This window comes from Sylvia atricapilla, chromosome 13 (assembly GCF_009819655.1).
Source record: "Sylvia atricapilla isolate bSylAtr1 chromosome 13, bSylAtr1.pri, whole genome shotgun sequence".
Classification (NCBI taxonomy): Eukaryota; Metazoa; Chordata; class Aves; order Passeriformes; family Sylviidae; genus Sylvia; species Sylvia atricapilla.
Window position 1 is genome coordinate 7381140 of NC_089152.1, and position 27555 is coordinate 7408694.

General features: G+C 46.8%; 1 protein-coding gene across 2 annotated transcripts in view; it reads right to left on the bottom strand.

Moving 5' to 3' along the window:
- NTRK3 (neurotrophic receptor tyrosine kinase 3) overlaps positions 1-27555 on the bottom strand; it is a 206207-nt gene that overhangs the window by 16856 nt on the left and 161796 nt on the right. Inside the window, exons 13-16 of one of the 2 annotated variants that reach the window (XM_066328292.1) lie at positions 24789-24919; positions 20283-20455; positions 15316-15559; positions 4326-4400 (exon numbers count right to left, since the gene is read on the bottom strand). In XM_066328292.1, coding sequence (XP_066184389.1) covers positions 4326-4400; positions 15316-15559; positions 20283-20455; positions 24789-24919 — 623 coding nt within the window. The remainder of the gene's footprint in view (positions 1-4325; positions 4401-15315; positions 15560-20282; positions 20456-24788; positions 24920-27555) is intronic. The other variant, XM_066328294.1, reaches the window with a different exon arrangement.

The window sequence follows — 27555 nt, forward strand, 5'->3', positions numbered from 1 at the left end:
TATGATTATTATGACATTTAAATAGTGCTTTAAAAAAAAAGAAAAAGGAAGGTGACAAGGTCTGCTTGTATTTCTTTTCCAAGCATGAGCACTGAAATAGAAACTTAAAATCCCACATGTGGGTACCGAGATCAGCTCTGATACCTCCCCTCTGTGCCTGTTTCACTTGAATACCTGCCAAGTTAAATAAGCAAACATGGGATTGCAGTGTCCTAGTTCCAAACCTGGTTTTGGCAAAGGAGCCCTCCTCAGTCACTCTGGCCATGCTCTGCAGCAGTGGCCTGAGGTAAGCACCATCTCCATGTGCCATCAGGTCACAGCTCGGCTGGGTCATCACACCTGATGGGTGACACTGAGCTTTTACACTTGAGCCTGTACTCACCAACTTCTCCCCTCTGTCCATTCATTGTGTATTAAGATGAACTAAGTGGACAAATCATGGGTTTAGAGCATCCCATCATTTTCATGGCATGTGACATACTCTGCAGACTGCTGCAGCCACCACTTTCCTCTGCCTGGGCAGCACTAGCATGGTCTGGAGTCAGTCAGACTGCACTGGATAATGCAGGGGCATTTTGAGGGGGGAAAGTTGCCCTTGAAGCACCATGGGTTGGTATGGCTGACAGCTCTGGAATTCCTTTCCTAATGTGCAAAACAGGATAATGACAATCTGCCTTTGAAAGTGTGAAGACCAGGCTGGATGAGGCTTTGAGCAAACTGGTCCAGTGGAAGGCATCCCTGCCCATGGCAGGGGAAGGGGACAAGATGTCTCTAATGTCCCTTTCAATCCAAACAATTCCATCATTCTGTGAATGCTTCTGTGAATTTCTCAAAAATGCTGCTCAGGTAATGGCTTTTACAGTGAAGCTATAAATGGCAGGGAAAAGCCTGTCAGCAAAAGGAAAAAAAAACAACTAGCCAAATGTTTAGCTCAGCATTAGTTATACCTGGCAAGAAAGACAGAGGGTTACACAATGAGCATGATGGCGAAGAATAGCAAAAAGTTTCCTTTGTTCTGTGAGTACTTTTGCTTTGTTCCTCACCTGGCTCGCTCAGGCTTAACGGCAGGTGATTACATGGAGTCTGTTCTACAAGGCAGGGGCAGGAGTGAGCTCAGCCTCCCCACCATCATCACCTGACCTTGCACATTCCCTTTTGCAACCTCAGCATTTTTTTGTGACGAGGATTTCTGGGTGGTTATTTTAATAAAACTGTGTTAAATTTCTTGCTCCTATGCCAGGTACCTGCTGTTTAACAAATGGGCCATGACTAAGCATAGACTGGAAATCAGAGGCAGCTACAATTTAAAGCAATGAGATTCTGGGACTGTCTTCTTCCCCTTAGGAGCACATTTGATAGTGGTGCTTGATTATGAAAAGGATAAATCTGATGTGATTGATGCAACAGGGGATTGGATTTGATAATCCAGGGAATCCCTTCCAGATCTCTTTGCTCCTAATGAAGTAATTTTTCAAAGGAGTGTTTAAGGGTGTGGTGGGGATGCAGTGCTCTGCTGATGGCAAACAGTGGTGAAGGGTGTAGGTACCTGGTGATGGTTAGTGGGTCTCCACCCCCAGATTTAACCAATTCTCATCAACAAGAGGGTGGAGCAGTTCTCTTTCCTGGTTCTACCAATCGTGAGCAAACCAGGCAGAGTGGGTGCAAGGATCCTACCTGCTTCCTTCTTTTCATTTTCCAACCACTGAGGACTCCCAAAATTCATTCCTTGTCAATCAATACCTCAGATGTCTCATCTCACAGACTCTCAACATATTCCTAAGGTACTTACCTGTTTCACAACACTGTAATGACTGTCTCCCTTAAAATCTTATTTTCACGTGAATCTCCTTGGTGAGCATGAGCGGAGATCACTCTTTAACAATGGCAAATAGAGGCACAGGAGAACTAATGGAATTTCCTATGGTGGCAGAGGACATCAGCAACAGGGAAGGGACCTGCAGCACAGTCCAGGTCTGGGATGTCACTGCTGGACTCTTCTCCCTGCACCTGGCTCTGCTCTCCCTTTCAAAATAGGCATAGCAGAGCACAAAGCAGTTTTCAGCCAAAGCATTCACTGATCTGATATTCCCATCCTTTGTCAGGCACTGGGGGCTGAGCTTGGGGTTTTTGAAGGTACAGGGCAAGGTTTTTTCAGAAGTGATGTCCAGGGAAAGTGATAATGTTCTTTTTTTCCCCTGAGTAGTTTTAATTCTTTAATTCTTACTTTCTAATAAGATAAAATGCTGTAATTTCTGCAGGATCAAATGGTGCAGGATAAGCTAAAGGAGTTTACTAATTAACAGGCTTTTAGAGCTGGGAAAAAAATAATAAAAAAGGAACAGGGTGGTAGATAATAGCTATGAATACTGCCCCAGCATCACCTGCCATGACACTGTAGCCAAGGGGAGGCTGTCATGTTTGTGCAGGGCATGGCATTCTGATAGCGAATGAAAATGATAAATGAGAGAGTTAAGGCTTTCTCTCTCCAAAATGTGGTTATTCACAGACGTGCTACATTTCTCCAGGGCCTGATCCTGCAAGTAATACCAGGTGTAGCACTTCTGTGCTCCTCTGGCTTCCCCAGGGATTGCTTGGAGCCGTGAGTGCTAGGCCCAGTGGCAAATGGTTGCAAGATCAGATTCATAGTGTGCCAAGCATTTTGAATGAAAAGAGCTATAAAGAAGTCACATATTATTATGTCACATTGCAAAGGTCAACCCCAGTATCTGTTCTGTCATAAGGACATGATTCAAAGGCAACAAAATAGTGTCAGGGCACAGGGGAAAATAATTTTTTTAAAACTGCCTTCAGGGCCAAGGATACAAAATTACATCAGTGCTTAGAACTAAATTCCCATCCACACCCCACAATTCAATTTTGGCTCAGGAAGGCATAAGCGTAACAAAATCACCTTTCAGTGGCAAATCTTATCTGCTGACATATCTCCTGCAAAATCAGCAATATCTAAACTCACACTCCCATTTGGTTCTGGCAACAGTCAGGAAGAGCCAGAACCTTGCCCTGTCACAGACCCCAGGAAGGATTTCTGTAGGGATTCTCTGGAGCAGGAGGAGTGGAGCTGACACTGGCGTGGGACAGCTCATCCTGCATTGCCTGGCCAGGAGCAAACAGCTCCCTCACAGTGCCACAGGGAGGCTGGGGAAACTGGACCCAGGGGATTTGTCACAGTCACGCCTACTTTGCAAATATTTATGCCCATCTCTGGGACTGCTGGCACAGGGAGGCTGTTGGGAAATAAGGTGTGGAAGCCATCACTTTCCTGCCTTAAACTATGAGGGATCATAGCTGCTCTGTGCAGTGTCTTAGGGTGGATTAGCTCCATCGTCTTCCAAAATGGACTCAAGCAAAGACTCCTTAACTGTCTGGATCAACAGAGCATTTCATTGTGTGCCAGCAGAAAAATCCAACAGGACAACCAAGTTAGATGTTTGCTGCTCTCTCAGGCTCCTGCAGCTCAGCCTCAGCAGCCCCGCAGCTTCCTGGAGGAGGCTTGTGACCTCTGGGGACACTGAGCTGAAGATCCTGCAGTGAGCACCACAGGATGCTGGCTTTGCTCTGGGAGGGAAGGCAGGGTGAACAGAGGTGTCACCAACCCCCGGCAGGTTCACACAGCCCACCTGGCTCCCATCAGCCACACCCTTGGCAGAACCAAACTCCTCTGCTCTGTCAGAGCTTCCAACTCACAGCAGCCCCCCAACCCCTGGCCAGGGGATGGGAGCAGCAGTGGGAAGTATTGGGTGATATCCACTCAGTCACAGCTGCAGACACTTGGTCAGACACCCAGAGTGTGTCCAGACCAGCACACAAAAGGCATCAGGGCTGGCATGTGACAATCCAACCACTGAGATGGTCTGGCCCATGCCAGTTTAACTGTGCAAGCAGCTCTTGAGAGAACAACACAGGTCAGGGACAGTCCCAGTGAGTAGTGCAAGTGCCACCCTGCTTGGAGGCATGGGGTAGTTTAGCTGCACAGACACAAACCATGACCATGCTGTCCTTGGTGCCATCAGAGGCCAAGGACAGCCCACACTGTCCACTAGTGCAGACACAGCCTGGACACCCACAGAAGAAGGTGGCACTGAGGACTTTGGCATTCATCCCATGTTATCTCACCATCCAGAGAAGCCCCAGAGAGTGGCTATAGCAGAAACGTGTGCAGTTCCCATCACAGACAAGAGCCCCTTCACTGCCAAATGCACAAGACCCGACCTATTCCCAAATCCACAGAACCCCAGGTGTCGTTTCATGCCCAAGCAGCACCAGTCCCCCGTTTCCAGCTGCCCCAGGGCTGGGGATCCACTCACTGTTGCAGCTGCCGACGGTGCCAGTCTCTGTCGCTGCCACGCTGCGCTGAGCTGGCCCTTCAGACGCGGCCCTTCCTGACAGTGAGCGGGGAAAACAAGGGGAGGAGACAAACAAAAGAGAAGGGAAGGGTGAGAGAGGGAGGGAGGAAGGGATGGGGGGGATGAAGCAAAGGGACAAGGGAAAGGGGGTGTCTTTAACTGAACCAAAAGTCTTTCGCTGGCTGCAACATCCCAACACTACACAGCCTTTGCTGTGAGGGCACGGCACAGGTGAGACCCTCTGGCCCCTGTGACCACCACCTCACACCCCACACAATCACCTGCACCAGTGCAGAGAGAGGGTGGGCTGGCAAGAGTCAAGGGGGACTCAGCCTCCTGGAACTTCTCTTTGGACTGTGATGCCACATAGAATGGTCACATAGAACGTCATCCCTTGAGGGACCCAGAATTCTTCTCCAGGTGAGAGAAATTTTAGGATGCTTGAGGACTTTCTCTGTATCTGGTACTTCAGCATCCTGCTTCTTGCCCATTGCCAGCCCTCCTGGGCACAGTGCAAGGACTCCTCTGCCTCTGCCAGCGGGGTAAGGCCCAGGCCTGATGTCCTCACTGAACAAGCTCAGGCCAGCCAGAGTTAAGGGTTTGGTATTGGCCAAATGTCCCAGTGAAGCACCTCACACATCACTCTACACTGGCCCAAAAGTCTTTGTCCCATCAATACTGTCACAGGTTGAGGAAGAAAATACCTGATCCCACAGCTTCAAATCACCCACAAACCTGCCAGCACTCAAGGTTTAGAAAGGGACAGGGGAAGCAAAATTCTGGGGCAGAAAATACTGCACTACATCTTTCTCTCCATCAAAGTAGGAAAGGTTTGGGGAATGGGAGAGAGGAAAAAGGGTTAGAGATCTCAGTGAGCATGTTAGGAGTGAATGACAGGCATAAAGTCTGCTGACTTTCCAAAGATGTTTGTGTTCCCACTGGGAAAAAATCCCAAGGTGGAAAGGCAGTTGGCAAACACAGTGGTTTGGGATACACTTCTGGCTGTGCTACTGAGGAACTCAGGCTAAGAGCTGCCTGGGGATACTCAAATACCCAAAACATGGCCTCAGGGTGTGTCCATCTGGTCATTGGCCTGGGAACCTGCCCATCCCGCACCAGCAGTGGAAACTGAGCTGCTGCATGTAGCTGGCAGTTCATTCTGCTTGGGGAATTGCCCATTGCATGACTGACTCACCTCCCTCCCCAAAAAGGTGAGGTAGGAATTGTGGGGGGAAAGACTTAGAAAATTGTTTCATGCTGTTTGTTTAAATTGCCTCTGCATTACAGTTGGGAGAAAACAAAAGAAAATTCTATGCATAAAACTGCATCCTAAAGCCAGTTGCGGCAGAGGCACGGATGTTGGAAAGAAGCAGATCAAATGAAGTCATCCAGCAGTGGGGAAAAAACATCAATATAATATAGTGCAGAACAAAGCAAATTCTACCTCAAACACAGAGCTGAAAGGGAAACATCTCCCTCTGTCAGATCTATTAGCATGCATTTATTCCAATAACAAATAACTAACCTGGAGAGTAACCCAAACCTGATTTATTTCTCCATCTAAGTAAATATGTAGAGGCAGCCGAATTTGAGCGTAAAAACCACTGATCTCGTATGGGTTTTTTTTTAAATACGTTGAAAAAAATAGGAGTGAAGTTTCTGCCTTGCTGCCAGGGGATGCTGGCAAAGCATTTGAGCTATAGATATTGTATCTTGTCACTAATGACTGCAGGGAACTAAAAGGGATTTGGATTTTTTAATGCTTCACATTAATTGATAATTTGGTCTCAGAATCCACAGTGGAACAGAGGATTTGCTATATTGGATCTGTCTAGTGGCCCATAAAATCTGGCGTCTTTCCTCAGCGATGCTCAGAAAAATTATCATCCAGCGTCTTTGCTTATAAGGCTTTTGGCCATCCCTGTAAGGAACATACAGGAGAAAGGAGCAGAAGGTCCCCCTGGCCTACACAGCAAATATCTCCAAAACCCTGAAATGTGGCTTTGGCAGAGTTCTCTCAATGTATTTGGGTTTTTGGGGTTTTCTTTTAAGCAAGAAAGAAACCCTTTAACTGTAACCATTCTCAACAGATACACTGCTGCTTTAACTCTTGGTCTCCACAATCCAAATAGAGAGGAGCTGGACTTGTGTTTTCAGAAGGCAGACAGGAGAATGGCTGAGGCCAGGGTGGGGAGATGCCTTCTGCTGAGCAGAACACTATTGATTAGGCAGTATAAAGATTTCCCTCACTAATTCCTTTAGCAATCTTATCATGTGTCGCCCACATAATTGGATGGGGAAGGGAGAGGTGGAATCACTTAAGCGTTCAAAGCTCAACACACACTGAGAAAAGATTCCCATTTCGTGTGCGTGTGTGCAATTTTGTGCATCGTTGCCCCTTGATTGTACATTGAACACGCTCTCTTTGACAGCCGAGCCCTAAACAGCCTGGGTATTAAAGCTGTTTGCAAATAGGGGCTTTTCTCCTGCCTGCTGGGGGGGAGAAGGAGCTCACTGGGGCTGTGAGAGAGGCAGGACTATGAAATTGGGGGGGATCAGGAGGAGAAAGCCTGGAGAAACTCTGACTGTGCAGGAATCAGCAGGAAAAAAGTAGCAGTTTGCTTCCATGCAAGCATCTTAATTAGAGAGGTTGATAATGATATTTGCATTTTAATTTTTTTTTTTTAGGGAGGCCTTCAGTTTGTCATGAATCAAAGCATAATTTATCTATGATCTCATTAAACTGGCTTATAACATCTTTGCCTCCAGTTTCTTTGCTGATCACACCTAGGTTTGGGGGTGCTGCCCACCCTTCCTGATCAATGTGTCACCACACAAATGATCTCTTGGCTGCACCCATGGTAAAGGAGAGCTGAGATCATGGTCCTGTGGGTGGGAAGGCAGGAGGAGGTAGTGGCCAGCTGGGCTGCAGTGAGGAAATGGGTTTATCAACCAGACACGATGAGAGGGGAGGGTTTTATATTTGCACATTCAGGTCTCAATGGACTGTAAGTGGCAGCACTCCTCCCAAAGCATGAACACGAGCTACATGAGCCACACTCCTTCTGGCCCACCTCTGCTGGAATAATGAAGCTGGAATAATATGCTGGCATGAGGTTCTCTACCTTCTCATGCTCTAGCTACAGTTTAAATCAGTTTAAATTTAAATGCAGGTTAAATTTTTACCCACCTTGGTAAAACCCAGAACCATCAGTGCCTCTGATCTACTGTGTACAAAAGCCTCCCTTGTTTCTGGTGAAACCACAGTGAAACACGTTTTGGATGGATCTCCACCATGGGAGAGTCTATCTTGCTCAAAATGAGGCATGGAGCTCTTTTCCCTGCCTGTCACAGCTTTCAGGATAATGGGATGTTCCAAGTGGGGACAGCAGGAGGAAGCGAGCACACTGCATGCAGGCAGCCTCTAGCAGGTGTTGGGAATCACACGTGGACAAAACAAATTAAAACAGGGGAAAGAAAAACAGTTTCATCATCTGGGGAGGGGAAAAACTACTCAAGCATGGATGGGGATAACAAGTTGCTTCTCTTGCCCCTCTAGATCTGTTAGCTGCAGCCAGGGAACACTGAAAATAGAAAAGAGTCCTGCCCTCCACAGTAAAGTTTTATGCAAAGGGAATTGCTTTGAAGGAAAGGGTTCCTGAACTCCCCTGCAGGAAATTTGCTGTTTCAAGTTTTTAGGGCAGAGGTAACAGGCTTGGATAGTTTGTCTGCGTTGAGAAACAACCCCAGCTTGCTGAACTGAAGTGACTCTAACATCTGGGTATGGTGTCACTACCCCAGTGATGGCTCCAGAATTTGATTGGCTACTCCCAGGATTCTCCCCAGATCCCAGGAAAGCAGAGATCAGCCTGGACAGCTTTTAACAGCAGCCAAAGTCCAGCCAGCATGGACAGGGACTGTAAGAATCATCTCGGTTGAATCCAAACTTGTCATATACATCCTCTGGTGTTTTAGGTCAGGAAATACTGAACAACAAACAATTCCTCCCTGTTTGGGTACATCTTTGGCCTCTGCAAATGGAAGGCTAAAAGCCATCAGGAAGCTAAAATGAAAGGCTTTGAACTCCCAGCCCTCTGGATCTCAGCCTTATGTTTGGGAGAAATTAAAAGCCTCAATTCAAATGCCTGGGAATAGGGGCTGAGCTTTGATTGAAAGATCCTAAGTTTGATGAGCTCTCAGTAGGTATGTGAGGGTTTGGGGGAAACACATGGATTCAGCTGGAGGTCAGTGTTTAGGTGAATATTGAGACTGTATTAAACTAAAATTCTGAGCCAAATGACTTGCAATGACAGCAGCAACATACCCCAAGCAGGAGAAGAGGTGAACGTGGAGGTCAAGTACCAGAACAGGGAGTTTTTATTTCCCAAAAACAAACCGCTCTTTTGTGCCTGTGCTTCAAAGAAGATGTCACCAGATTGTGAGAGCTCTTCACCTGCCACATCCCTCTCATTACTGGAATGAAATAAATGGCAACAGCATGAAAACAGCAACTCAAGCAGGAGAACAACAGGTAGACATTGAGAAAAAGGGGAGGGAGAAAACAGGGTGCGGATGCAGGTCTTGACAGGGTGGAGAATTAGGGCAATTACCGTTTCTGAGTAAATGCCAGGAATACAGCACAACCTAATTTCCCCAATTAATTCTTCTGCACTTGAGCTGCTTTGTGTGAAGGGCTCTTAAGGTTTCAAACAGGAGAAAAAAAAAAAAAAGAAAAAAAGGCTCAACATTTGTTTTTCCCTCAGTGTAGAAATGGGGAAGTGTTGAGGCAAAGTGTCTGGCTAAAACACAAGATGATGCTGTTACATCTTCCTTTCAGGAGATAAGGAGCTGTGCCACAAATTCAATTTGCAGAGGTTTTTATAGGAGCCACAGAGATATCAAAGACCAGCACATTCAATATCACAGTGACTTTTCCTGCACGCAGAGCACACCAGGACAGGCACAGAGACACTTCACCCACACACCCACATTGAGCCATTTCCTCATCTCCCCTCTTTCCAACCCTACTGCAGCCTGGGGGGAATCTGGTTCCTCTGCTCACAAAACCTCAGTCAGAGTAGTTGTGAGGCATCGTGGCATGAGCCATCCACACCTAAAGAGGCACACAGATGTCATCTAGGGGCAATGATGGCAACAAGGACAAGGAAAGAGATAACAAATCAGGGGCTGGGGTGATGGGATACCTGGGATAAACAGATGTTGAGAAGGGAATGTAATACTTTCAAATATAGGCTCTTGCACATAGGAAAACTGTGGCTCTGCTTGACTGGCACATCTGTATCAACCACATGTCCAGGTCACTGTGAGTCTTTTTTGTCCCTACTGTTGTAGATCTGACAAAGCAAGATATAGTTCCAGAATCCCAGCTAAGAAGGAGAAAATTAAAACACTTTTCCCTTCTAAGTCCTCTTCCTAATAGAACATTTATTTATAGATGTGAAACCTTCCCAAAACCTGAGCAGAAAGGATGGAGGGACAGCAGCGCCTCACATTTTCCACCTCAGAGAAGGGTTAGAAGAGGAAAAGTCTGTGCACAGATGCGTCTGCACAGCACTGAGGTGCTGGGAATGGAAGCTGAACATGACACACACGTTGTACCTTCTACATGAGATCCCCCACAACACCCAGCATGGCCAGGGGCTGAGCTTGCCCTGCCCCACCCATCAGCTCTGAACTGAGCCTGAGGACACTGTCAAGGGGCACAGCCTGGCTCATTCTCTGTCCAGAGCTGACTTATAGCCAGTGTATGCTGGGTCTACGACGAAACCTGAGGGTTTGTTTTCCTTCCCAAAGTGAGGCAGTACCACATCCCAGCTAGAAATTCAGAGGCAGTTTTCCTCCCCTGTGCCTGTTGGCATTTCCCTTAGCAGGTGATGATGGTTCAGAGCCCCAGCACACTCACCACAGGGCTCCATCCTGGTGCCGGCAGGGCTGGGCAGCAGTTCCCCTGTGCTGGGATCCACCTCTCATGCTGCACACACACTGCAGGAGCTGCACAGCAAAACCACACAGAGAGCACCAGGGGGCTGACGGTAGGTGTTGTGCAGCTGATGGATCCACACGAGATCTAAAGGGGCTCTGTCAAGTCTGCACAAAAAGGCAGTTGGGAGAGTAGAGCTGACTCTGCAGAGAGTTCAGAGTGGTGGGAACAGAGCAGCAGTGATGGTATGATTATTTTGGAGCCCTCCATCGAGGAGACTGTGGGTCAGACTAAATCCAGTTTCAATGCAAGGCTTGTCTGTTAGTCTTATCTTGCATGCTGGATGATCCTCCAAAGGAGCACAACCCAGGCAGCTGCTAAATCTCAGTGATCTATTGCACACACCCAAACTTCGCTGGAAAAATAAATGGCTGTATCCATGAGAAAGAAGCCAATCTTGAATGGCAGAGGGAAAGAAAAAAAAAAGGAAGAGATGGTCTAGATAGGAGGTGGTCATCAGGAAGCAACCTTAAATGGATACTGAAAATTATCAAGAATATGGAGCTTTTGCTGGCCATTTTAAAGAAAGAGAAGAAATAAAATGTTTACACAGTAAACCTTCATGCTTCAGAGGAGGAGGGATCCCACACTTTTTAAGGAACACTGACCTAAGGCCAAAGTCATAGCAGAAATGTTTTGGTTCTGATGGTCTGAGGGTGTGAGAGCCAAGGTTCATGGGAAGAGATATTAATCTTTTATTAAACCAACTGATACAACAGAAAATAACAATAAAAAAGAAGAACCCAGAGAGGGTTTGTGCACCTAAAATTCATTCTTTCTCCCCCACTTCCAACAATATCGTGTGTTCTATTAAAAGATATTGCTTCTTCCTGCAAACCTTGTTTCTCCCAATTCCAAAAAATGCTCTGGAGTGGTGAGGACACAGAAACAGGAAGCACTTTTGTCATTATGTATATCTCTGTATTGCTAGAAATAAAAACTTAAAAAACCCACCAAGAAACATTTCCAGAGCCTTTTTCAAATCCTGCATGTTTTTGGTTGCAAAAAACCCCGTTTGTTTGGGGTTTTTTGGGGGGGTTGTTTTGGTTTTGATTTTGTTTTTGTTTTTTGGTTTGGTTTGGTTTGATTTTAGTTTTGGTTTTGATTGTTTTTTTGACAAGCAGGTGTGCTCTGCACGATGAAATGACCAGGAGAACACTCAGGACTGACCTCTGGAAGGATGGAGCTAAATCCCTAGAAGGTCCCAAGCCATGCTCAGGATTTGGAGCAGGATGCCAGAAGAGTAGGACAGGGAAATATCGACAGAGGGATGTCTTAATGAGGTTTAATGTCTACATAAATCCTTCCTCTATTTGGCATGTGTTTTCACTGCTGATGTCCCACCCATGTCAGTACATCACCTTGGGAGTTATTAAGGAGTCTTGACTACAATTTAGGACCATGTTGTCATCTAAAGATGAAGAAATACCACCCTTTCCCTGGACAGCTGCCATGGGATTTTGTTTTGGAACTGAACTACACATTTTGGGGAAAAAACGGAAAATTATCTGGGTATTACTGGAGCTTGGATGGGTCCAGAACCACAGAAGGGTTCTTGGAGCAACCAAACCCCAGTGTGCAGGCTGAAAGAGCAGCTGGGGATTCTGATCTCACCCTGGTGATGCCCCCAGCTCTGGCACTGCCCCACAGCCACCATGACATCCTCCAGGACAGCGCTGGCCAGGCACCCTGTGCCTCACTTGCTGCAGTCTCCATGCCACCCTCAGCTTGGCTGCGGCACAACGTCCCTGACCTGCAGCGTCCCACCACCTGCTGTCACAGTCCTGAGTCATACCTAAAAAAAATCGCCTACTCACATGGGGTTTTTTAGAGAAAACAACAAGGCAAATGAAATCCGCCCAAACCTTTCCTCTCCAGCATGGATATATTCCGTCCCGCCTTCCCACAGAGACCCACACCAAAGATTGCACAGCACGTTACACAACACGGCACAGAAATGCTTCTTCAGCAACCACGCCTTCCCTCTTCTCCCAGGGGCTGGGCTCCTTCTCCCTGAACCCCCAGTTCCTCCACTTCCCTCCGCTTTCCACTCAGGTGCTGTTCCACTTCTCCCCGGCACTCCCACCTCCACAATCATTTTCTGTCCATCCTGCCTTCTGGAAAGGAGGTTAAAAGGTAACAGCTGATGGGATCCCTCTGTGATGCAGGAGGAAAAGGATGCATCTGTTTTTAGGCAGAGCATGGGGAGCTTGCAGAGAAGGGGAACAAGGCTCTCTGCTGTTTTTGTTACGCAAATGTTTGTTTTCTGTATCCAAATGTGTAACAGAAAATTAAGCAGCTCACCTTTGTCAAAGCAGTTTTGCATCCCACAAATGCAGGAGCCAGATGGTGTACTTTCTTTGTCTTAAGAGATTAAAAAATGGGGAAGAAAGGAAATGGCTAGGAATTAATCCCCAGCCTGGAACACGGTAATATATCCACACACTCAGTTACCCAGGCTTGCAGGGCCTGGGCAGGAGCAAACACAGAGACCCAGCAGACTGAGGCCAGTCTACTCGCAGAGAGCTCCAGTCCTGTCACTTTGTGTCAGCTTAGGGGTGGGATTTCTCCCTATTTCCAGAAGATGACAAATTACAGTTTCTCCCAGGGCTGCAGCTTGGACACACTAAGCAATATTTTCTAGAACCAGCTGAAGCAGAACTTTTCTCCAGGTCTCACTGCTGGCAATGGCAGGCTGCCTAAAGGGGAAAGCTGCCATGCACAAACACTGGGAAACAGACTGGGAAACTTCACCAGGCAGATCACAGACGTGACCAGAGACAGCAATGAAGACTTTGAAAGTTAACTCTTCAGCCAAATCTCCAGTTTTCATAGCTGAGACCAAGGAGCCTTTTGGTTCTGCCACTTGAGCTTTGCTCATGTTCTGGGAGGAGTGTGGTTGGACTGTGGCTGGAGGAGGGATGAAGGACACCTGGCTCCTGGAATTCTGCTCTTTGCTGGCCTGGGGAGGCTTCTCAGCTCTGTCACCAATTCCTGCTTTGGCCTCGGGCAAGTGATGTAAACCCTCTGCCCCTCGTGCCACCAGTGCAAATATGGGTAATTGGGACCTTATTTTGCCTGAAATCTTCTTTGGACTTTAAAAGAGATAAAGCCTCCATGAATTAACTTCATGACCAAAAGTTTTAAACATGCTGAAAAGAAGTGTAAACAAAGAAAGGAAAATCAACTAAGAACAAAAGGCTGTGATGGTCTGAAATTCAGCTCTTTCATTGGAAAGTAGGTGATAACTTATTACTGCTTTAGTGATACCTGGCAATTTGTGAATGCAGAGAAAAGTCCACTCCAGAGCCTTACAACACTGCGTGAGACAGCACGGAGCAGTCCTCAGCAAAGCACTTTGCACAGACAGGATGAGGGCTACAGGACACCACCACAGAGAAGACAAAAAACCCCATGACAATAAACTGGCCTATGGAGATCATCTCAGCCCTCCCTCAGTGTGGAGCAATTCCTCCCCTTGCACAGAGAGCCCTTGGTGCTGCAGGAGCACCAGCTGGGCTGGGATTGTCTCCAGCAGTGTGACACTGCCTGTGGTTGGGGCAGGATTAACAGGGCTGAAGGGAAGAAGGCAGGCTAGAACTTGGGTAATCATGTGCTGCTTCTCATCCTCCCTGGGCTCTTCTCTTTCTTACTCATTCCTTCCTGAAGTTTCAGGAGCTATGGGACCACATCACCTCTCTTCCCTCATCACTGCCCAGTCTGCACTCAGACCTTTTCCCAGCATAGGCTTTTCTGCTGCTCAGTAAAGGTTGGTTCCCTCAGTGGTAATTAAAGCCAGCGGCCATCCAGTGTTCTGGCCTGGGAGAGGTGATATGTCTCAGCACAAATCTGATCACGTTTTCCCTCTTCCTCAACACAATAACTGCACTGAGCAGCTATCAAATAATGAAAGCTTCCTGAATCAGATCAAGACAGTAGGCCATCCCTTTCTGGGTAGCTGGGATAAATCATCCTCAAAGCCAAACATACATGTTGTAAGCAGAAATAAATCAGCCCCAGTGCAAGCATCAGGTTAGAAACCATGGCTCCCTAAGCCTGAGAAGCCCTTCCCTGCTGGTGAATGGTCCAGAAACAAACTCTTACACTCCAGTGTGCCCCAAACACTTCTCACATCACACTTCTCCTGTAGCTGGGAAGGGAAACACTTTGTTCCCCCAGGGATGCTGCCATCAGGCAGGCAGGACAGTGCAGACAGGTACAGAGGGAGTGTGCAAGACAAGGAAACAGTGTGAGCACAAATCACAGGAGAAAACGCTGCAAAGGCATTCCTGGCTCATTGAGTCTCTCCCCAGAGACAAGTACAGGATTAGCCTCTACACTAAACCCATGTGTTTTTATCTGGTTGCTTCCTGAACTTCTTTAATGACAGGCTCTCAGCAACCTACCCCTGGCAAATTATTCCATTGTTTAAATGATGACCCTACTGGAAAAAAAAATGTTCTGAGGTCAAACCTAAATTGACTATTATTTCCTCTTCCATATTTTATGCACTTATCAGTCAGTCTTTCCATTGCCTTCTCTCTAGGTCCCTGTATTAAGTTTCTTTGATCTAACACCAGAGGTCACAGCCTGTAGTATTTGTCATCTCTCTAGATTACCTTTAATTTGTCAATGTCTTCAAAAACAAGGAATAAAAATAGGCAGTAAGGATGGAATGATTTCAGAGGCATCCAAAGGCATGTGACTGTATGCTGGGGTATCACTGAGTCTGTGTGTAGGCATTTGCATGGGTGTCTGAACTACTGACAGCATGGCCAGGACTGAACAGGATTAAGGACAGTGGTTTAGGGATGCTTGATCAACTTCTGTGCACATGTTTCAATGAGGTAATATCTACAAGTGAGCCCAAGGGCTCCAAAAAGTGATTTACTGTAACATTTCCTATCTCCCTTTGCTCTGAGCATCAGAGTGCCACTGCAGCTGCCTTACCCTGTAGTAATCAGTGCTGTAGACATCTCTTGACATCCCAAAGTCTCCAATCTTCACCAGTAGGTTGGCTCCAACCAAGCAGTTCCTGGTGGCCAGGTCTCTGTGGACAAAGTGCTGGGAGGCAAGGTACACCATCCCAGAGGCAATCTGGCTGGCAATGTGGAGCATCTGGGATAGCCCCAGCTCCCCTTTGGCTTGTCGAGGCTGCCCATCCACAAGGATCATAGCATCTGGGCCGTGTGCCCTATAGGGAGGAAAAAGCAAAAGAAAGCACAGAGTTGGGTCTCAGAAGTGACCAGGAGGCAGGAATCCCACACAGGCACTGTTCTTGCTGGATGGGGACCAGCCCCCAGCTCTGCACTGTGAGGACAGACACACAGCTCCAGTGGAAAGGAAGAGAGAAAGGTTTAAGAAACAGCAGGAGGTTGAGGGAACATTTGCTGGGTGCCATATATCCTTATTCTGTCCTTGTCTACTGCACACAACCTCTTATGGCCACAGATGGAGACAGACTGCCAGGACAGAGGGACCACTGGCTTGAGGCAGCCTGGACTCTCTGGCAAGACCTCTGCAAAAGTAACGAGCCCTCAGATATTTACGTTTTCTCCAGTTAATTCTTATACTGTTGAAAATGCCACAAAAGCAGAGATATCACCCCAAAGCTTTTTTCTTCCAAAGCTGCCATATTTCTGCTACTTAATCTCTGTATCAATCCCAAACAGCCTCCTCTCTTTTCCCCATATCACCAGCAAACCATCCCTGATCAATACAGCCAGAGATCACAGAAAATGTTTCAGAGGAACATTAGCAGCTTCATCCTTGTAAAACCCCTTTTATGTCCTGAACTGTCCCAGAGGTAACACAGGTACTGTGAACTGTGGCAGCACGAGCACAGGTGCAAAGTTTAGCCCTGGATGTCAGCAGAGCCAGAGAACACCCTGGGCAACAAAAGGAAATATTTTGCTGAGCCAAGTGCATCGTAAATGCAGGACTTTAGGTCAGTCTTATTCCTGTCCTGTCCCTTTTTTGTCTTTGCTATGTGCTGAGCTTTTCTGTCGTGCTCCTTCTGTGACGCTTCTTCCCTGGCAGAGCTCACCCTGTGGTGAAGGTGGACTAACAAAAGCCCTCATATTTAGGGAAGTGCAAGAGATGTTGCTGTGACCTTCCTCCTTGTGACTAACACACGGCACAGCAAATCCTCTGAGGCTTTCATACTGTTCACTTTGAGATGATGCTTGGTGTGTCCTATATGGTACATGTCTTTCTCTCCCTTCTTCTTTGCTTTTCTCCATCCCAAATGGTTATAATCCAGAAGAGAGAATTAGCACATTTATGAGATGAACATAGGATATTGGTACATTTAGTTATGTCAAGAAGGCTATAGAGAATATGAGAAGGGTATGCCCATCTTTTCTTGGGGAAAGGAGTTTAAACAGAGAGGCCATAACATTAGGTGGATTACCTGTTAAAGGAAAGTTGGAGTTTTTCTCCATTCTGAATTGATGGAGGCTTTGATGGGGAAAAAAAAATCACAATTCTGGCTTCCTCTTCTGAAATTCTTCTGTCCCATGACAGTCCAGCTGTGATGCTGCTTCACAGGAAGGTGAACACTAGAACTCCGCAAGTTTTCTAACAAAGCCCATTGCCTGGCTGAGCTAACAGCAAATGGAAACAACTTACTACACGCTGCAGTGGCAATGTGCTGTTGTCCCTAAACTGCTGCTGACCCATGCAGGAATCAGAGGCTGGAAAAGCAGTAACCAAAGGAAAAGGGGGAAATGATGGACACCCTTAGTGGGCAGAGAGAGATGTGGCCACTGCAGACCCCCAGGGATGTTCCCTGGGAAGACATGCCTGTATTTCTCCATGCCAAGACCTTTTCTATCAGTATTTTCTGAGGCAGGACAGCACCATTTCAGCCTGCCCTGGTGCATACAGCAGGGTCTGTTGTGGCACCACCAGCATGGTGGCTTCGGGAGGCACCAGGAGCCATCCCAGCACATGCCACCACTAACCCAGCTGTGCTGATCCTGGTGCTTCCCCTTTCCACACCAGCTAATGTTTCAGGCCACTAAAACTCTCTATTGTCTGGGAAGCACACAAAGGTCTAACAACACTGAGGGGAATTTATTTATTGTGCTTTTCTCTAGGAAACTGGGTCTAAAGTGAGCCTCTTCCATTTTACTGCTTTTCCAATTTCTGCAGTTAAACTTGGAAAAGTCCATCTGAGTGTCTTACAGACTCCCAGTGTCCCTGGCCCCCAGTGTCTGGGAGTCATTGTCTCCTGCTGTGGACTGAGTGAATTATTCCATGATAAAAACTGCTGCTTGCTGAGGGATTCCAAGCAGCTCTGCAGCATTAACCCATCCTGACCCCCTTGCAGCCCCCATTCCCCACCAGCAGATACCTTACCTGACAAAGCCCAAATTCTCTTTCCATATGACCCTTTAGGCATTTTGAGTGCCTCTTTGAAGGGCCTAAGCTCCCATGTCTCCAAAGCCATCTTCCTTTGGGACACAAAGGGGTTTTTCACTGCCTACTACATTCCAGCATGCAGAGAAAGGAGCACGTAGCTCTTTTTCCAAGGCAGCACAGGAAAGAGAAGCTGGCAGCTACATACAGCTGGAAGATGAGAAGCTGCAATCCCAGGGACCACACACCTGGAAAAGTTCCTTTTCCTTCGTGAAGGCCAAAGATAATACAACAAGCTTTCATTTCCAGTGAGACTGGAGATTAATTCCACCAGACATGAGTGTTTCTCAGACAAGTCCCAATAAAAGGTTGGGACATGGGAGTGAGAGTCCATGGCTCCAGCATGATTTCAGCCTCAGGAACACACTGCTGAGTGAAGCAATTCCATCAGGCACTGGCAGTGGGCACAAGACATCTTTCTGAGACACTGAGAGTCTTATTTTTTCCCTATACTCTTTGGGAGGTCAACTAGAGCAGTGAGAGAGGTTGTCCCTCAGCTGTAATATGTGACTCTTCTACGGGAATAAGGTTTCTGGTTCTGCCAGGAAAAAGGATAGGTCAATTTTGAGTTTTCCTTTGTGAAGCACTTGAAGAACAGTATCTCTCACCCTCTTTTTCAGACTGCCTGCCTTTGGTCACAAGGCTGAGGCACTGTCCTTAACACTGCATCACCAATCTGGTCTAAAACATCCTTTCAGCTAGCTTGTGGTTTCATGCTGGTGGCAGAGCTCAATCTGCTGCTGCTGGGAGGTTGCTGAGCCCTTCAGATACCATGAAAGAGGGTCCCAGGTAACCACGGCTGCTCCCCCTTGGATGTGGGTCTGAGGAGCTCTGTAAAGCCAACAGCCTTCACTTGTCATACCTTGACAGAGATGTCTTAGATCCATCCAGAGCTCGGGACAGGGACTGAGCTATAAAATCCTATTCAAACTACCCACAACTATACCAATATGAGGACAGAAATCAATGCAGGAATGTTCCAGCTCACTCACTGCCCTGTGAATGCCCCAAAGAAGCTGGAGTAGGTTGGCACTACTTGGCAGAAAGAAGAAATCTCTAGGATCCTTCCTTATATTCTTCTGGTGTGGGTGATAGCTTAGAACTGAAAACCTCAGGGAAAAACTTGTGTTTCCTGGTCAGAAACTGTGTTGATAGAAAAATACTCAGTGAGTGTATTCCAACCCCAGATCCAGATCTGCTGTGCATGAGATTCTTGCTCCTCCTGCAATCATATTCACACTTAGCAGTCAAAACAGGAAAATATCAAGGGTCCAATTTTCTAAATATTGGGAAATAAAACTACTAATTATTTCAAGAGGTAAGTACCACTCCACTTGCACGTAGGTTTCAGAGTGGAATTTCTGTTTTGTGGCAGAAGAGCACCATAAGCATCCTCCCACAGGTGCTCCCTGGCCCTTGCTGCTGGTGGATACAAAGCACAGAAATTATCTGCCTCAGGCTGATGAAATGGTTCAATGATGATGGGGGGCACTGGGGGCTCTGGCAATTTGCATCTCTCTAGAGACAGAGAAGTTAATTACAGCATTTCTTCAGGCCTTGCCTGACTTCATGAGTAGCCTGGTGCCACAGGTTAGGGATCAGGGATCAGGGATGGACCCCACAGGCACTACCTGAGACTCCTCCAACATTTCTCAGGTCTCTTCTGAATGCAGGAATGAGACTCAGTGACCTGTAAACACCCAGGATACAAATCCGATCAAGGACACCAACGAATTTCTCAAAGGAATATTTTGGTTCTTGTGCTGTTGAAGCAGGAGCTCAGTGGCTGAGGGAGTGATGGCAAGTGTTGTTCCTGCTTCAGCAGGGCATGGCTTTGCTGGGCATGAAGGACTTGGGCTGTTGACAGCTGTGGCTTCGAGTCCTTCCATCCCCACAGGGCAGGGAAGGATCACAGCCATGCTTCCTGAAACTTCAAACTTGCTGAGGTGGGAGAAGAAAACCCTGGTTTCCACGGCTCCTGAGATTACCAAAGAGAAAATGTTGGAATAGGGCTACTAGAGCCCTAAATCTGGTGAGTACCATCATCTCCTCCAAGCTGCCCTTGGAACAACCATCTTTTGTTGGATTATGCCCTTTTCTGACTTAGAGATGGGGTAACTGAGAAGCATTTTAAAAACTTTTATGTCATTTTTAGTCTCATGTGAAGGGTGAGACAATACAGGTGTTATCATTCACACCATTACAATCAGAAGCCAACTATTTCTTAATTACAATACATTATAAGCATTTCTTGGCCTATCAGCTTTTGCTACACAATGCTGTAAACGCCTTAAAGCCAATCATCTAAAATTACCCCTCGTGGGTCCTACTACAGTGCACCTTTCATCGTTCTCTCTACAAATCTACTTCTTACAATCTCTCACTACTCAGCCCACAGAATAACGAGACCACTGGTTCACCGCTGAGCCAGAACAAGTTTCAGCGAGGCTGTGGGGCAGCCCCACAGCTCCTCCCGTGCCCTCATTCCCACACACCTGAGGAATTTGTTGAGGTCACCGTGCTTCATGTACTCGAAGACCATGATGAGCGGGTCGCCGTCGCCGCAGACGCCGTAGAACTTGACGATGTGCTCGTGCTGCAGGTTGGTGAGCAGCTCTGCCTCCCGCTGGAAATCCTTGCGGGCTGCCAAAGTGGGGTCCTTCAGAGCCTGCAGTAAGGGATGCAGACACGCACAGAGTGGGGGAAAAGCCAGAACAAAGCATCTGCAGGGAGCTGGTGAGGAGGGAAGCGGAGAGGAACTGTGGGCCTGAGAGATTTTTCACCTGCAAGCAGCCACTAACTTTTTCCCAAGGAAAAAATCCTCAAAAAAGTTTCTTCTCAAAACAATCTTGGCAAACAACTATCCTTTCTCAAAACAATCTTTTCCCAGGTGGTGTTTTGCTGTTTCTCTAGTTTAACCAATGGGATTAGACAGGTGTCGCTCCTATTCACCGATCATGTTAAGTCTATATCAGAACACCTTATAAAAGCTAGTAAGGGTTAGAAAATAAAACCTTGTTTTTCTATGCTCTTTGCCTTCTGAAATATTTAAAGTCTTTCATGTCCTACAGCGACAAGGAACCACTGGCCCAGGGCTGGTGGCACCACGTTACTGTGTTGTTCCTGTAGTTACTGTCCCAGTGGGTTCCCCCACTCATTTCCTAGGCAGCAGCAAACATGCCTCAGAGGGTAATAGCTTCCAATTATTCCCAGCTTGGGCAGAATTTATACTGGTGACCTAGGGGTGAATGGCTTCATATCTCATTATTATTAAATTCCTGAGCCAGCCAGTCCTTGCTATCTGTCTTTTATTTTGAAATAGCTGACTACACTGCCTTTATTCAGGAGATGGATTTGCCTGGCTGTGCAGTTATTGTGTGGATTTTTCAAACTGCCTCTGAAGAAGGACACTGTCAAGTCTTTTCTCATAATTTTTAAAATCATGTTTTTATACCCTGCTGTTTATAACAGCTCCCCTGGCAGACTGATGCTGAAATCAGTATCCTTATTGAGAATATCTCATCTCCCACAATTTGAGAATGCCACTTTGCCATTGCAAGGCAGCTTGCAGGCTTCAGGTGGTGTGGACCAGCCTGACATTGGAGAGTTGCCATGAAGGTGTTGTTGTGGTTGTAGCTGATGAAACGGAGGATGCTCCAGGGCTGGGTTCTGGCTTGTCTGTGCATTATAGTGCAGTTGCATTGGAGAGTTAGTTTGAAATCAGCTTGTTGTCATTTCAGGGTATCAAGGGAGGGAACGTGATGAAAAAGTTTAAGTCCAGACCATTTGACAAGATGAAATGGCCACAAGAATCAGCACAATCTTTGCAAGCATTTATGAAAATGAAGAGGCTGGTTTTGAGTTGCTGGTTCTGCATCATATTCTCTGCCTCCTCCACATGCCAGGACTGTTTAGGACCAATCCTGGCTTTAACTGTGCAGCCTAACAGGACCTGAAAAGGACTCAAGGAAACTTGTTCCACTTATCCTGTGTTGGTCTGATGTGCACCAGTTCTCCTGTAGTGGTGGGGGACCCTGGGCAGCTCTCCCCTTACCTACACACAAATACACCTGCCACCTTTCCCTGTGCCTTGAATCCCCTCAGGCAGACAGCAGCTGTGGCCTGAGCAGCTGCAGGCTGCAATTTATGTGCAAAAAAGGCTGCTAAATATCAGAAAGCTGTGCATGGAGGATGGGGCCCAGCACTCTGTTACTGCACCCGGGCTGGCCCATGGTGCTGCTGCCTCTAGAGACTCCTGCAGAGAAGGTTCTTTTCCGCTTGGAGCAGACCTGCTGTGAGGTTTTCCCCAAGCCTTAGGACACTGCTTCACCTGATTCTGCCCCCAAACTGCTATTTACATGACATAAATCTGTTTTAATTCTTTGTCCTTTGGGATAGCTTGACTAGAAATATTTAGATGAATGTTAGTTACATGGTGCAGATGGCAAAGCATCCATCCTTATCTCAGGCACCCAATTACTTTTAGTCATTTAATATCTTCATAATGTTGATGCCACCCTATTTTTCCTGCAGGAAAATAGTCCCTTCCCCCATCACTCTTTTCTCCCCCTTTTTCCTGTGGTTGCACATAATATTTCATGCTGCAGTGAGTTTAGGTCTCATCTCCTTCACACACAATCATTTTTATAAGGTGTTAAGATTGTAAGTTTGTTGATATCACACACCAAAAAAAGCGCTATTAACTCCCTCCCCATTTCTAGGTTGCAGAGCCAAGCATTTAGAAATGAGGGAGCTGGAAGGGATAGAGCAGGGAAAGAAGGCCAGGATCAAAGAAAGAGAAGGGATGTCTCAGTAAAATGAATGGAATGCCTCCTAGGAAGATTTCAGGTGGATTTTTTTTCTGACTCCATCACACAATTCCTCCATAACTTCTGTCAAGTCCCAGAGCATCTGCATGTTGCAGCTGTCATCATTGGAAGTGCCAGTTGTTCCAATATTACCTGGAAAATCCCCTTTTATGCAGCATCAGGGCCAGGTCTTCACAAGGACCATGTGTTTATTGCTGCAGCAGGGCTCACTCTGAGTCAGGTACCTGCTGTCCATGGGGCTGGAAAGAGAGGTAGGTGACTCCATCCTTCACCTAAAGCAGATCTCTTCAGCTCAGTTTTCCTGCTTCTGCATCTGCCCTCTGCAAAAGGGGATGATACAAGCCCAGTAACTTGCTGGGAGGTTGTGAAAATGGGTACACTCACATCTAGGGAGGCTCCAGCACAGGAGTGATCCCCACAATGGAGCAGCCACAGAGAAAAGAAAAATAAGGTGTTCAGAGGACATGCCCTGAACACAGCCCCTCCAGCATTTCTAGTACTTGACTTTGTCACCTTAACACTCTGCTGGATATAGTGTTTGTGCACTTCTTAGGATGCTTTTAGAAGCAAGCTGAATAAAACAGGAAGCTTGTCCATGCCTTCACATCAAAACTCAGTTTGTCTGCAGGGCTGCAACCTTTTAAATCTGCTGAAAATCTGAGTCCATTTAAGCAAGCACAGCCCTTTCCTTTGGCCCTGGGAGAGAGTCCCTGAGAGCAGGGCAGAGGCAGGCTCTGGGCTGTAGACTCAGCTGCCCTTAACCATTGTGTCCTGCTACTGCCCTGAGCTGCAGTGACTGGGGAGGTAGTTCCCAGCCTCAGTTGGGGGCATGAGATCTTCAGGAATTGCAGCCAAATCTCAACTTAATATGTAAAGCCTTTATTCCTGTCATTTTCTTTCTTTTTCTTTTTTTTCCCCCCTCAGACTTATAACGTGGCCCAAATTAGAGGGATTTTTTTCCCTGCCACTCCCAGAGCTGGCAGAAAGCCAGATTCCAAGGCCCTGCTCCAGAGCTGGAGCTGTATGATCTTGCAGGATGAAAGGCACTCTGGAGATGTAAGCTCATAGTAGCAATTAACAGAAACAAGTTCGGATGCTCTTTCTGCCTACATACAAATGAAACTCTGAAGAGACTCAAGAGCCAGGCTTGCTGAGGAATGGCTGACACTGATGGGCAGGTACCAACCCTATAATCAAACAATTAATCATGTGGGTGTCTTCATGTCCTCGGCTTTAACCACTATCAGAGGTGAAAGGTTCAATCTTGCACTTTCCTGCTGGAACAAAAGGGGACATCTGAGGGAAAAAAAAAAAATAGGCTGGAGCTGCCAATGATTAGAAAAAGTCACAAGTAACTGGATGCCTCCAGCACTTTGGAGAGAGTGCTGGAACCTTTTTCCCTGTAGAGCATCGGTTCAAACGCAGACCTTGTTCCAAGGAGTTAGGAAGCATGGTTAAATCCAAGGGATTAAACTGTGTCTCTGCCAACTGGTGCCACTTGAGAGGAGAGCACAGTTCTGCACTGAGAGTTCTGCTCTGCCCAGAGCCACACTGATGGGGCACAGCTCCCACGAGGAATATCACAAGGATGCAAGCAGCACAGCACAAGCCAAGCTGAACTCGTGTTGGCTTAAAATACCCAAAACAGGAGCAACCTGTGGCTAGGCAAGCAGGAGCAGAGTGGAGCTGAGCCGAGTTGCTTTGCCCATCTTGCAGCAAATTGATCCCAGAAAATTGGCTCATCATGCTTAGCTTTCATTGCTCATTTTTGCTGAGGCCTTTTTATGTTTCGGCTTCTGCACGTTACACAAAAAGATCAAATCCAGAAGGAGCAGGAGGGCTGCAGTGCCTGCTGGAGGGAGGTCGGTCCACGCTGTGCTGCTGCAGCTGCATGGGAGCTCAGGGCTTCCAGAGCAGCCTCTCCTCCCTGTCTGTCTCCTGGCCGTGTCAGCAGGAAGGAAGGCTTTGGCACTGGTGAGAACAGACAACCTTGAAGCGAAACACTGAAACTTTGTGTGTGACTAAGTGGATTTACCACAATCTCCGGCATCAGATAAATCCCCACCCCTGGCCCCCAGCCCTCCCCTGCTTCCCTTTCCCACACAGGCTCATCCAGTCTTGCTTCACTGGCCAGCCCCTGCCCTACCCTCTGCCATTGCCCTTGGGATTTACCTTCACTGCCACCAGCATTTTGTCATTGGTGGGGCTGAGGTTGTAACACTCGGCCAAGAACACCTTCCCAAAGGCACCTTCTCCCAGCTCCCTCTTCAAAACGATGTCTCTCCTCTTAATATGCTGGACATCTGTTGGAGGGAGGGGAGGAAGAGGGAGAGGGTTGGGGGAAGAATGAATCAGGGTTAATTCAGTGGATGGAAAACAACTAATTCAATTTTCTTGCAAGCTGCAAGGGAACTGAAATTGCTTTGCTAAAATATCGAAAGGGATCTTTTTACCCACCCACTGAACGCAGCCATCTCTGTGATGGAGTTAGTCTCATGCAAAACACCTGCCAGGAAAGTACTTGAGGTTTATCAGTTCTCATGACAAGCTCATGGCAAGCTTGCCCTCGGGTAGAGGAATCTTCGGGGCAAATTTTGCTACAAAGACATGAATCTCTTTGGAATGATCCTGGAAATAATCCATCTCTTGTGAGGTGTAGCAAAGGTCACATCCTCCCAGTGAAAGGCCAGGTGAGATTAGAAGGCCCTGTTGAGTTTTGCATTTCATCTGGGATTAGTTTAAGCTCAAACATGACAGATTTTTGAGGCTGAAGCCTGGCAAGTCAAAGCATTCCTGGGAGGAGGAGGAGCAGTGACCCCCACGCTCCCTAGGGCATTAGCAGGAGCTGGCTGGAAGTGCTGAGTACTGCCCCTCAGCAGGACCCTGGCCCTGCAGCCTCCCCCTACACAACTGTTCCCTCAGAAAGAAGGTCATCCCAGGATACCATCACTGGCACAACAGATGAACTGAACCCATTAGTTTCAATGATCCTTTCCACTGACATTTAGGACAGCGAGGACTGACAGAGAATAGCAGCCAAGGATTCAGGAAGAATCACAGAGCAGTAGCTTTTAATTGACCAGAGGTACAGAGGACAATGAAAATTGGTTTGCTCAGCTGACAGGTCATTTCTAAGGATTAAATTTGCTCAGATACCAGGCACCTACAGGGGCAGAGAAGTGACTATGGAATATCCACTAGACTCTGTGTCATTATTAAATGCCGTGGGTTGCTGGGAGAACTTGCTCTCTTCTGAGGACACTAAGGCACGGCAAACCTCTAAGCACCTTGCTGGCATCACATCATCCCTGGAACTCCTCAGCAATTAAAATAAAGGTTTTTTTATAATTCTTGGAATGAACTGTAGAAGCAGGTAGAGATGCACAGCCACCACAGCATTTTCTGGAGGCACAGCACCCAAAACTTCATCTCTAGGAACTGTCCTTCAGTGTAGTTTTCCACCACCCTTGAGAACTGTGGCAGCACAGACCACCCCCAGCCTCAGCCTGATGGTCATGGCAGAGCAGTGGAGAGCTGTGCACTCTTTTCTAGTGCTCAGTGAGCAAAAGCTGATGTATGACTGGTCTCCGCAAGCATTATGTGGGAAAGTGTCCTCCTTCCACTACCATGGGATGTTCATAACCTTGAATCTGTTTGCTCATAAACTGGACCACTTTTGAGCCTTTTTCATCTCTTCTTTGTGCCACAGGAGCTGTAAAGATATGTGTCCCTTAGATGAGGTGCATTTCCCTTGGGGCACTGCAGATGAAGGAGGTGGAAGTGACTAATTCTGGCGTTCAGACTGGCAGCAGGGATACATGACAATGCCACCAGCTCCTGCCACACAAGCACCTGAGCAGGCACCTGTATCAGCCTGATGGGTTACAACGACATAGGTACCACTTAATGCATCAAAAAACCAATGGAAGACAAGATTCCTGATGGCTTTCATGAAATTAAGTTTTTTAATTAGGAGCTCAGAGGCAGGTTTATGGAGCTGCCATCTCTGGGCCCTTGGCTTGCTTGGGAAGATGGATGCTGCAAGATTGCACAAGCAATGGGCCTTGTAATGAAAAACATCTCTCTGGGAATTCCCCTTGACCTTTCTTAATTGTTCAATAGGCTGAAAACTGTTTCGTACCACTATTAATAATATTAGTAACATTAAGGCACAGGTTGGTATGCACATCCAAAATTACTTTGGTTTTAAACCTGCAGTGACAGCCAGGGAGAACAAATCACATGTGGACTTTACCTTCCCCAGCTGGTTTAGCTGAGTGTTTAAGGAGTACCTTGAGAAATCTCAGATGTAACGCATTGAAATGTAAAGTGACGCACTTGGGTGAGGAAACTCCTAATATAAGAAAAGCCCAAATGGCACCAATTTACTTAATAGAGTAGAGGAAAAGGGGTTTTTCCTCTTTGTCTTGGAAAGCATTTCTATAGCAATCATCACTGAATTACCTTGGTCTTACGGTACTGACACACCATGTTTTTGCATTTTTAGTCTCATGAATAGCAGCAATCAAGAAAGTTGTGAGGAGTGATCTTGTAGTAAGAGGAGCCCAAGGATATTTTTAAAAACTACGTAGCAATTCCAATCGAATTGTCTCATTTGGTGTGAGATGAAGGTAAAAAGGAAACAGTCTCAGAAAAACCAGCAATACTATTTTTACATAAAAAAAGAATTTTTACACTTCTGATGAGTAACACCATGAGAACTGAGGCAAACCTCTCTTTCTAAACTCTCCAGGGTCTTGCCCAAAACTTTCAGCTCCTAATTTTTCTTCCCAACAACATCCTAATAAATTATCAGACATTTCTGAGAATTGGCATCCAAACTGTGTGATTATGTCTACATTATTAAAATAATATCCCATCTGTCTTCAAGACCAGAATTTACAGCTAGTTGTTAAGAGTCACCTGAAAAATTTCAGGG